This window comes from Bolinopsis microptera, chromosome 5 (assembly GCF_026151205.1).
Source record: "Bolinopsis microptera isolate Bmic1 chromosome 5, MBARI_Bmic_1.0, whole genome shotgun sequence".
Taxonomy (NCBI): Eukaryota; Metazoa; Ctenophora; class Tentaculata; order Lobata; family Bolinopsidae; genus Bolinopsis; species Bolinopsis microptera.
In genome coordinates this window covers 7,437,054-7,449,154 of record NC_087076.1, presented here as the reverse complement: position 1 = coordinate 7,449,154, position 12,101 = coordinate 7,437,054, and the positions used below count along the sequence as shown (strand labels likewise).

Sequence of the window (12,101 nt, the reverse complement as noted above, 5' to 3'; positions counted from 1 at the left end):
GTATAGACAGTTACTACTCAAGCTTCATAGCGAAAAAATGGATTAAAAGTGATTAATTATAAGTGATTAATTGCCCATCAAACGCTATATATACATACCACTTGTAAGTGAACATCACTTCTTAAAGACGGTATATACCAATAAATTTGAAAACTAACAAGAAATGCGGCCGCTTTTCTTTTGTGGATGGCCGCTCAATTTCCCGATCCGTGATGGCGTATTTTATCATACTCTATACAACCTGGGGACCCCAGTCTTTACTGTTAATAAGCATGCAGATATGGCGGAGTGACAGGCCGAGCGCCGCCCAGTTAATATAATTCCATATTGAATTTGAAAATCGTGTATATTTCTATGTAACCATAGGTATGTTAATACAACCTGACACGGATCTGTGCAAAATAGTAATACTAACTCAAAATAATAATAATATGCTATCAATTAGTGCCTAATGGGATACGTACATGGTGAAATTATCAATGTACTTGGTCAGTTCAGCACCGCACGCCAACAATCGTTTAATTCAGATTATCGCGCAAAATAACTTTGCGCAGGTAGTCACGTGGGCGATAACAGTGCGCACGGGTATGGGTTACGTACGCTCGCAGGCATTCTCGCAAAGCTACCATATACAAAAAAAACTTGTTCGCTAACCCTTGTCCTTGACTCTTTTGTGCCTTTCGGCACTTTGAGACATGGATCGGGAAAAAATGTGCCAAAAATGGTATGTCTGACAATATACCGTTATTCCCTTACTAAAGAACAAAAACAATATACTTGAATTGTCGTTAGACAAGAAATGCGGCCGCTTTTCTTTTGTGGATGGCCGCTCAATTTGCCGATCCGTGATGGCGTATTTTATCATATTCCATACCACCTGGGGACCCCAGTCTTTACTGTTTATGAGCATGCAGATATGGCGGAGTTACAGGCCGAGCGCCGCCCAGTTAATATAATTCCATATTGAATTTAAAAATCGTGTATATATCTATGTAACCATATGTTTATTGTTTATGCAACCTGACACGGATCTGAGCAAAATAGTAATACTAACTCAAAATAATAATAATATGCTATCAATTAGTCCCTAGCGGGCATGGTGAAATTAACGATGTACTTGAACAGTTCAGCACCGCGCACCAACAATTGTTTAATTCAGATTATCGCGCAAATAACTTTGCGCAGGCAGAAACGTAGGCGATAACTGGGATCGAGGGCACGTACGCTCGCACGCACGCACGCTCGCACGATCGCAAGCTACCATATACAAAAAAAACCTCGTTCGCTAACCCTTGTCATTGACTCTTTTTTGCCTTCGGCACTTTGAGTCATGGATCGGGAAAAAATATTTGGTATATTGTCATATATATTATATATATAATACATTTTTTGAACATTTAAACTTTTAATTTACGATGTGCACTTTCCCCCAGTAACAATTTGTGTCAAAAAACTACCGCTTAAAATATCCTTGACGCCTCAAATTGTTCATCTCAATTCGGCCTGGTTAATTAATAAAACATTAAAATTCAAATCTTTCTTACTCCCCTGGCCCTGGATATCGTGTATTTAAAAGGCACAGTATGATGGGTTGCACTACCCGTTACTCACTTTGACTTACGGTCTGCTCATTCTCAGATGTTCTTACCATCAAAACCCCGTTATCGGATAGTTGAGTAAGATGCCAGGTCTTTTGGATCGGATCTCAGGGTCACACCTAATCCACGTACCTGTTATTGAACCCTTTGATCCGAACCAAAGGACCTAGCATATAACCTAATAACCTGACCCTGCGACCCTGACATCAGATCTTGGCGACCCTGTTCTTGCCAAATCAAATGAATATTTGGCTTTTTGTTCCACAATCAATAATTGATTAAGGTACAAAAATAAGAATACAATTCACTTTGAACGAGCTAGTTCCCTGATAATAATACTTTACCCCTCGGTTTGAACCAATCTTAGCGTTGCACTTACATTTGCGTGATTTAAGTGCACACACAAGTTAACTTTAGAGCTTAAGTACGTATAAATTACAAGTTCGAAGATATTCGAAGGCTATTCCAATTGATTGTCTGTGAACGATTCACGTAATGTAGTTCGACACGCACGGAAGTTCGACAACTAAAAGTCGCCAGAAATGACCCAAGTCGAGCTACAGTACGTGTACCTCTCTGAATAGCTGTGTTTACAATTACAATTACAATCATGGTCATTTAGTTGTACCTGGTACAGCTACGGAACCTGGAACGCCCGCGAACGTGACGTATTTTGTTTCGTAATCGTAGCGGCCTTTGTGGACACATTGCGCGTTTTAGGGAGTTTAATGGGTGCTAAAATGCAGCTTTGCAACTTTGCGTCAACATACAAATATCAAACGTACAAGGAATGCTCCGAAGGTTATAGATCAAAGGTTTTTTAGTTACGAGTTGTTATCTAAAATATTCTGTTAGTGAAGTTGCGAAATTAGTCCAGATTTCGAAATCGTCGAGAATTTGGTAGTTTGGTTGAAGCATGCATCTGAACACGGGAGCTGACGTATTTTGATAACTTTAGATTGTGGTTGTACTGAAAGGAGCAAGCTTGTAAAGTTTTGCACTGAAATTACACTGAACTAAACAGATTGTGTTCGTTTGCACACTGCAACATTAATGTGAAATTAAGTTATCTTTATGATTTGAAGCCGAACCGGCTTTGTTTCTACATTTTCTACATCTTTTACTTTTCAGAGTATTGTGTACACCTTAGCTTGTGATGATTTCCAGCGACTACTCCAACTTCACCATGTTCGGTATCAAAAATGATGCAGAAAGATATACCTGGGCCACGTGGCTCATTTTCATTCTCAGTTGTTCTGTTTTGGGGGACACTATCATACTTGTATCATCTATAAGATACAATGCTTTTAGAATCCACAGCTGGATAGTTGCATTCATCCAGCATATTGCGATCTGTGATCTGCTTATTTCGGTATTTACTATATTTCCAAGAATTGTGTCCTTGCTTGCAAATGGATGGATGTTCGGAGAATCATTCTGCTACTTCACTGCCAACCTGACAGTTTACGGAGTCCCAACAAGTTCGCTCCTCATTTGTGCCTTGACATCGAGCAAGCTGTGGTTGTTGAAACATCCTCTGAGGGCTAGAACCTTGCCCAAAAGTAAGGCTCACAAGCTTTGTGCTGGCATCTGGGTCTTAGCATTGATTGTGCCAGCCCTGTATGTCACAGTGGACAAGAGGGATGTGTACTGGGGTTATAACATATATTCCTGTTACTACGCACATTCCTCGACTAAATGGAAGATTTTAGAGCCTCTGAACCATGGTGTCTTTGGAGGATTGCCAACAATCATCGTTATCATAACTTCAATCCTCCTAGTACACCATCTTCTGAAAGTAAGGAAAGTTGCCACTCGAAGCAGAGGGCAGATCCGCTGGCAGGGCATAGCCACAGTCGTAGCAGTGGCTTGCATCTATACTTTTGCAGTTTTACCGCTTACAGCATACTGGATCGCTGAAACTTACTTGGAGAAATCGCCCGACAAGTTCAAAACATTTTCCTCGCGAACTGCAAAATCATTTTTTTACTTCAACGTAGCTTCCAACTTCTTCATCTATTTCTTCACAGTCCGAAGCTTCAGAATGTTTGTGCAAGTTCTCAGAGCGGAAGTTACCCTGCCTCTCTGGTCTCGTTACCCTAGCTGCCGCAGTAAGTTATTTTATATCTCTGTTACTGACCAGTTTTGATCCGACATAAAACCGTTAGCAAGTATTAATTAGTTAAGAGTAAAATAAGATGCAATTAATGTTAATTCTTAAGTTGTTAACCATAATTTTCTTACAGGGCGGCAAACCATTGAGGATCAAGGACCTACACCGACAGTAATTCATCACAAAACTGCACTTGAAAGCTTGAAGAAAGTTTCTGTATAACTAGATGGGAGTTCTATAAAGAAGAAGTACATAATATGAATTATATAAGGGGTTTTAACGAACAAATCAAAAACTTCAAAATTTTCGAGGAAAAGATTTTATCTTTTTGTGATTTTTATGTTCAATGTTTTTAATTTAAATATTTATGGTCCATGATGTATTTCCGAGTCTGAACATCTCGGTGGGACACAAATCGTTATTGTATTGAGCTGATGTGTATTTGGGGGTATCTGAGGGAGACTGAGAACTCTAAACATGAACTCTAAACGAGAACTCTAAAAGAGAACTCTAAACATGGCAGCACAGTTAAACTACTTGCACATCTGCTGGGGATCGTTCATATATTACGTAAGCTAGCCTCTAGGGGAGACGGTTTATAAAACTAGTTTAGTTTCAAGACAGTATTTGTGTTATATAGTGGAGGGAGTGGGTTAAAATACATTTAAAATTGGCTTAAGTGATGTCTGGTTCAGGTAGTGCAATTCGTTGCCGAATCACGATTAGCGCATTAGCGCATTTTTGACAATGTCATAGATTTCCGAGTTACTAGCTGGCCTAATGAAAATAGAGAGGGGGGCGGGTTCGTTTAAGAAGGCCTCGTCCCTAGAAGTATTTTCATTCCTTTTCACCTGCCGATGCTGCAGTCTCGCGAGGCCAGTGCTTTCAAACCCCCCCTTATTGAGAAGACCGTAGAGAATTTTCCTCCTTATTTGGAGGCCAGATACAGAATCGAGTTCATAGGATCTAAAGCTTTGGAAGATTATTGAAATTTAAAAATTGATCAATTCTTAAATGCTAAGATGTTGGTGATGAACTGGCTGTTAAACATTAGTGCTAAAAATCAAGGCGGCTAACATCGGTGTTTACTGTAACATTATAATGTTTTCTAATATTTGTCTTTTCATTTATTCATTCCTTAGATTTCGAATAAAATTTCCCCGGTTGAGATATGAAATGAAATAGTCAACAATTTCGTTCAGCAATATAATACAGAGTATGTCTTACTTCACCAGTCCACAACCCAGCTTATACATGCTTCCAGCCAAGAACACCTTTCTACAAATTGTGCAAACACTCGCCGTTCGGTCCCAGATTTAGGGCAGGTACCCATTAAGTCCATTACAGCTTGGTATGCACTTATCTAATGAAGTTGTACGGGTGTACGATACTTTAAACTTTACTTCATCGATGCAAAACTTGCTCAATGGCCACATTTGTAGGTAAGGAACCCGCAAGGTGCATTATTGACTGGACTAATGGATTATTGATCGTTCATTAAACTCAGAAAATAAGTAATCCAGACTTGGTATAATCAATAAACAGTTTTATTGAAATTTTATTAGGCCAGCTTGCTGCTTGACTTACTTAATTACTTACCTATATTATTTTCCAATATAACCATGGACAGGATCCGCATCATTCAAACTTCTTCTACAAAACAAAAAAAATCCAAGCTAAATTGAGAAAAATTCGAACCTTCCTCTGGCTCTAAATTATCCTTGCTCTGTGCAGTGCTGACAAGCCCATCTCCAGTCTCGTCAAACAGCGTCGTGTCGTCCTCGGGCAGGTTCTTCACGTCCAGTTTACTGGAGTTTCTCAATACTCCTGAAGAGGGAGAGGCATTATTATCAATCAGTTTACAGAGAGTCTCGGAGTTCGTAGAGACTAGAGAGTCTTGAATGTTATGAAAGTTTGTGGGTCAAAATGGATTTCAGGCATTAGAAATAAGACAGAATTTCAAATCATAGACCGTATCAAAGCCCAATATTTTCGGTTCATTTTTCACAAAGCGCGACTATTGAGCACATTCCACTCAAAATGTTATCATAGTACAAACATACCGACAGCAAAGTGATGATCGAAAGCATCCTTAATAATTCCAACATACTCCTCTACTTGTTCAGCTGTCTGCTCATTCCAGGAATGTTTGTACCCGAGAATAAGAGTATTCGCTTTAATCACACCTGTGGTGGGTGGTGTAGTTGAATTGATGGCTGAGTTAGAGTGGCACTAAATTCATCTCATAACCTCACAATTTCAATCAAAAAGGCACATTTCAGCTCCAGTCTCCCCCATATGCTATGATACACAAATTTCCCCGAACCTATATAACTGCTCGTGCTACCTTGAACCGCCTTCAAAGAGCGGAAATCTTACCCAATCCGTTTGTCTGAAGAAGATTCTTGACTCCAATTCTGAAGGATGGAGCAGCAACTGGCACGTGGAAAGCTTTGATCTTGTTGGCGATGAGCAGGTGATTCTCAGACATGTACTGATCTACTTTGTACTTGTTGCGGATTATGTGTCCACAAATCATCACACCGTAACCTTTACTTATCTAGGGGAGGTCACTTTAGAATATTCTAGGCGAAAATTCAAAGAACAACTAACTTTTAGATTAACTGCTAGCCATGAAACAAACTGTAAAGCTGTGGAGTAAACCAAATTAAATCCCTTAAATTAGATAAGAAAAGCTGCAGGATAGTGAAGTTACTCACATCTGACATGAGGTTAACGAGTCTAGGTCTGGAGGAAGGAGCACCGGTCAGGACCAGGAACTGAGGTCTGAAGTTCTTGACGTGGTAACTCAGCCCCGATACCTCGTGTATCAGATCCAGAGCGTAGTTGTATTTCAGGGCCTGTTTACTACTTCCCCAGTTCACAGCTGAAAGGGAGTCACATGATCAACTAAATATCACGTGATCGGTGAACATGTGAACTGTAAATTATTGCTATAAAACTGATCATGAAGAAAGAATTGAGATAATCAGTTGACCGATTATGAGTCATTTTAACATCATTACTGATTACTTAATCTTATTACTGTAACCACAGAAATGTTTCCTCCACCAGTTCGTGACGTATGTTCGTGACGTATGTTCGTGACATATGTTCGTGACGTATGTTCGTGACGTATGTTCGTGACGTATGTTCGTGACGTATGTTCGTGACGTATGTTCGTGACGAATGTTCGTGACGTATGTTCGTGACGTATGTTCGTGACATATGTTCGTGACGTATGTTTATTGTTTGTGACGTATGTTTGTGACGTATGTTTATGACGTATGTATGTATGTTTGTGACGTATGTTCGTGACGTATGTTTGTGACGTATGTTTGTGACGTATGTTTGTGACCTATGTTTGTGGCGTATGTTTGTGACGTATGTTCGTGACGTATTTTCGTGACGTATGTTCGTGACGTATGTTCGTGACGTATGTTCGTGAAATATGTTCGTGACGTATGTCTGTAACGTATGTTTGTGACGTATGTTCGTGACGTATGTTTGTGAAGTGTGTTCGTGACGTATGTAACTTATCCACAGACTCACCCGGTTTCCGGTACTGTATGTATCTGTAGAGAGCGTAGATAATAACGACCGTGATAAGAGCAGTCCACCAACTAGTGATGAACATGACGGCGGCACAAAGCAGGGACCCGAACAATGACACCCACGTGTTGTAGTATTTGTAGGATGGTCTCCAACCTATCAATTAGTTAATTAGAGGGTATAGATCATAGTAACGATGATATTATGGTGGTTCAGACCCGCCATCGTTTAAAAAAAACCGATGTCAAATCGTTTTCTATTTTAATGTTGAAATTTAATTGGAATTTCATAGCTCAAAGTCAAACCCGCCATGCCGTTTTAAAATTGATTTGAAAAAAAAACCGATGTCAAATCGTTTTCTATTTTAATATTGAAATTTAATTGGAATTTTATAGCTCAAAGTCAAACCCGCCATGCCGTTTTAAAATTGATTTTATAAAAACCAATGTAAAATCAATTTCGATTTTGATATTGAATCGGAAGTTCATGGCTCAAACCCGCCATGCCGTTTTAAAATTGATTTGAAAAAAAAAACCCAATGTCAAATCAATTTCGATATTGAATTGGAATTTCATGGCTCAAACCCGCCATGTCGTTTTAAGAAAGTTGGTCTATTTCTCGTTACGGTTTCAGCATATGCTTTTGTTAGATTGGGTTAGGGTTAGGGTTGGGATCAGATTAGAGGGCTAGGATTTTAAGGGCCAGCTATAAGAGAACGTGTTTAAAAATTCACGTGACAGTCGAGTGTAGAGTGATTAATCATCATCCGTTGCATTACAAATATTATATTATACTGTTTCAGATAATTCATGAGATTTATTCATGTATTGTCCAAGGGTCGACTGAGGGCAGGATTTGCGACCGAGGAAATTTTGCTTTGATAAAACCGAGGCCGAGGACAACCGAGGTTTCATTTTATTGGCCGAGGCCGAGGAAAAATCGCTATTCGTCGGTAAAACCGAGGCCGAGGACTCGGTCGACCCTTGGTATTGCCTTATGTCAACGATTTGAAAGAACTGAAAATACTGAATAGTTGTATCTCTCAAAATTACACGGTCTCCTGAAAAACCAGCTGGCTTACTGGCTAGTTCAAGATTTCCTGAACTAATTTTTACCAATACAGAATTCTTATTGATGTCTTATAAATTCATTTAGATAAATATCAGAAAATGAGACGGTCTTCCTTCTAATATGCCCTTATTACCTACCTAAAGGCCATCTGAAGTCTGAGTGAACCTCTAATGTAATGTGTAGTAGATGTGATAAATGCTCAAACTGCTCATTATTAATTACCTGGTGAGTTTGAGAAGCTCGCCTCGAAGCAAGAGTAGTTAATCAGGGTATAAGAGATAAGGAAGAAGTTGGTAATGATAGGAGCAATGGCATTCAGCTCCGCGATACAGACGAAGGCAGCGGCAATTAACAGTGCCAGTGCATACGCTCTCCACGGCTCGTTGTTCGAGCCGTAACCTTTTGCAAACCAACCGATGTAGGGGAACAGCTTATCTTTGCAAACCGCCTGAAAAAAACAAGTATAAAACGAACTGCATTTAACGAGTAATTGGGGGGCAGTAATTAGTTATAAAGAAAACACATTAATGGAAAATATCGATTAAAATTACTCATTTTCGTACCTGGAAGACTTTAGGCGCGCTGACAAGTGATGCAAGGGCCGAAGAGAGAGTAGCAGCAAATATACCGATTGTAATGATATGTTTATATCCAGACATCATCGACATTGCCTGAAATCAAAGATTTGTGAACACTTTCCCAAAGTGGTGGGCCATACTACGGTCCATTATCTACACTGTAGTAGTGTCAATGAGTAGCGTTAAGAGTATTTGTTTACAAACCGAGAAGCTGTTTAGGAGACCATAAGGACAATCCCCCTCCAACATCAGTTCTCCGTCGAATATACACTGAGATGCGGCAGTTAGGTTCGAAGGAAACTCCGCCATTTGCGATATGTTACCGGTAGCTCCCAGAATAGTAGTAGCACCTGATGTGAAGATCAATTTAAGGGATTGGTTTAATATTAGTCATAGTTTTAGGTGTTGAATAAGTTATCATTAGTAATACGGGCAATCATTAGAGCAGCCAATGATGGACGTTCTTCTGGGCTAGTGTATGGAAAATGTTTGTAATGAAGTAAAACAAGTTACTGAAGGGGATGTAGGGCCATTCAATTGTCCAGATTAACTGTATCACCCCCTCAACTTATTGGATTATCTTCTACATTCGATTACAATATCATGGTCAAATTTGGTTAAATCTAGTCAATAACTTGAATAGCGCGCCCGCGATGCAATTAAGCTAATGCGCGCTCATTTGGCGCACAGAACACAGTAATTTAACAGAAGCGCGTCACGACAGAAGACGTTTCCCTGAATTTTGTAGTGGATTTTGTAGTGGATTTTGCGCGCCGAACGTACGTTACAATATTTATAATTGTAGAATCTACGACGCTAGTAGTCAGAAGTCTCAGATTTTGTGGCGTATATGAATGTCAGAGGGTGTTTTCTCAGATTTTGTGGCGGATATAAATCGTGGCGGATATGAGGCGAAAATATCGCCTCATGAATCTTGCCCTCATCATGTATTTTGTCTATTATTGAGCTATTATGCTATTATTCTACCTTATTCAAATTTATTCTGACATTAGTAATTCCCAGTAATTATTCTAAATGGGGGTAAGAATATGGGGGCCGCCACAAATTTTGAGAATCGTCTCTGATCGTTTGGGTCACGTACCTAGTACCTACCTAGACCTACCTATTGAACCTATTGACACAAATCGACTACAAGTGTGAAATCCACTACAAATCCACTACAGAAATCCAGGAAACGTGCTATAAAATTCTTTAAAATTATCACTCAAATAGGTGGCCCCGCCAAAATTAATCCTTGAAGTTTTTCATCGGCTTCATTTTGGAGGTATGGTCGAAACTATAAATTAAAAACCTCCTCCCAATGCACTCACCAGCTTGGAGAGCAAAGATACAGTATGTAATAGTGGATAGAATAACTGCAATAAGTGTTCCCTTAGGTATAGCTTCACTTGGATTCTTCAAATCTCCTGGGAAAATTCTCTATGTTCAAAGTGAAATCGTAAGATACACGAGAAATTTCGATTGACATCGTGAAATGGAAGATCTAATGTAACAGGGCCAGGGTCTGCATGTTACATAAACAAAAAACATACATGATACATATTTGACCTGTTACATATTATGTTATGTAGCTGAATTTAAGCATATTTGAATAAAACTGAAGGAAGTTGACCATGTTTAGTCCAAACCTGATATGTTAGCACCAGCCATAATACCGGTAGCTGCAGGGAAGAACACAGAAAACACAGTGAAAAAGTTTTCACCTTCTTGGTAATGTGGCATCATATTAAACTTCAGGATCTCAACTGAAGTATGTTTATCATGATCATAATTAGGTATAACTTCGGGACAGATTAACTTAATCGTTAAAACTTTAAAACACTGAACATTTTGATAAATAATAATTTCAGTTATCTTAATTCCAAATTTGAGAAATTGTACATACCATTGTATCCATAGAATCCCTCAGCAGTTTTAGCATCACTTCTTATAAATGTTCCCACAATAAAGTTGATCATAGCAGCCATGAGAAGGAAGAGAAGTACAATCTGAGCTTTGGATTCCCACGCCATACCAGCCATGGAAATACCGAACAGAAGTACGAGTGTAACCAAACCCCAGATACGCATGTCATGTTGGTATAAGGAGGGGTCGTCACCAAATATCGTGAAACCTGCCTCAACCTGAAATAGTAGGAATATGTAAATATGTAGGCTTAAAGAAGATCAGTAAAACAGGTCAAAATAGTGAGAAGAATACATGTTATAAATAAAATACATGGGGAGGGGGGGGGGGGGGCAAAAGTCCGTATTCATACGTTGGGTCTTATACCACCGCCGTGTTTTATATTTGCGAGTTGTTGCTTTGTAGAAGGAATACTGTTCGAGGATTCCGTCCCCAAAATTTGAAAATTCGAATATTTTTGACCACGCCCATTCAATATTAAAACAGGTCTTTGAACATGCTGAACGCCTAATTTTTTCAGAGACGGTAGATTATTCATTGTTGCATCTGATCTGAAAAATAAGGGAAAAAAATTAAAAATTACGTAGTGTGTGATGCAGGCCACTCCAACGACTAGGAGGAGACCTCTTCAATCTTCATGTAGCATGTATGTATTAATATTTTACCGGGGTAAGCACAGGGCTCCAATGCTCTAAAATACAGTGGTCATGATCTATCTTATAGTGATAATGACCACAGTTCCCTGCGAAGAAGGAGAACCTGAAAATCCGATCGTTGGGTTCAGTTGTCGTATTTCCTTGGGTTCAGTTGTCGTATTTCCAATTTCAGTGCAGTTGTGATATGACCTGGGTTCAGTTGTCGTTTTGGGATTTAAGCTGATTGGTCACCCAATTAAGCTGATTGGGTGGCTGTTAACTGCGTGGGAAATAGATTCAATTGGGTTCAGTTGTCTGCCACCCGACGTAGTTAAGGGTCGTTCAAATCTAATCTCATTTACCGTAATATGTGAACGACCCCTAACTACGTCATCTAATCTGTTTTATGTGTCAGACTCACGTGAAGGAGAAGGTGAAGTGTTATATACCCTACTAGTATTACACAAACATTCCATTGTACCTGCTGCTCCTTTCCTACTTGTTGCTATGCTACATTACCAAACAGTTTATTAGTACTGGTTAAGGTTTTCACTGACGAATGGCCGACTAGTGATACACGTGATCATTTAAAGTAAAAAGAAAGTACTTCAGCATTAGTGATTAGTAT

The 12,101-nt window shown here is 39.3% G+C and overlaps 1 protein-coding gene across 2 annotated transcripts in view; it reads right to left on the bottom strand.

Annotated features, from left to right (window-relative positions):
• The window catches only part of LOC134816075 (solute carrier family 12 member 2-like), an 80,323-nt gene that overhangs the window by 19,389 nt on the left and 48,833 nt on the right, over positions 1 to 12,101 (bottom strand). For both annotated transcript variants that reach the window (XM_063824803.1, XM_063824804.1), the window contains 11 exons: positions 10,819 to 11,056; positions 10,562 to 10,678; positions 10,244 to 10,339; positions 9,117 to 9,262; positions 8,898 to 9,005; positions 8,557 to 8,782; positions 7,264 to 7,419; positions 6,432 to 6,598; positions 6,091 to 6,271; positions 5,775 to 5,897; positions 5,410 to 5,538 (listed from right to left, as the gene is read on the bottom strand). In XM_063824803.1, coding sequence (XP_063680873.1) covers positions 5,410 to 5,538; positions 5,775 to 5,897; positions 6,091 to 6,271; positions 6,432 to 6,598; positions 7,264 to 7,419; positions 8,557 to 8,782; positions 8,898 to 9,005; positions 9,117 to 9,262; positions 10,244 to 10,339; positions 10,562 to 10,678; positions 10,819 to 11,056 — 1,687 coding nt within the window. The remainder of the gene's footprint in view (positions 1 to 5,409; positions 5,539 to 5,774; positions 5,898 to 6,090; positions 6,272 to 6,431; positions 6,599 to 7,263; positions 7,420 to 8,556; positions 8,783 to 8,897; positions 9,006 to 9,116; positions 9,263 to 10,243; positions 10,340 to 10,561; positions 10,679 to 10,818; positions 11,057 to 12,101) is intronic.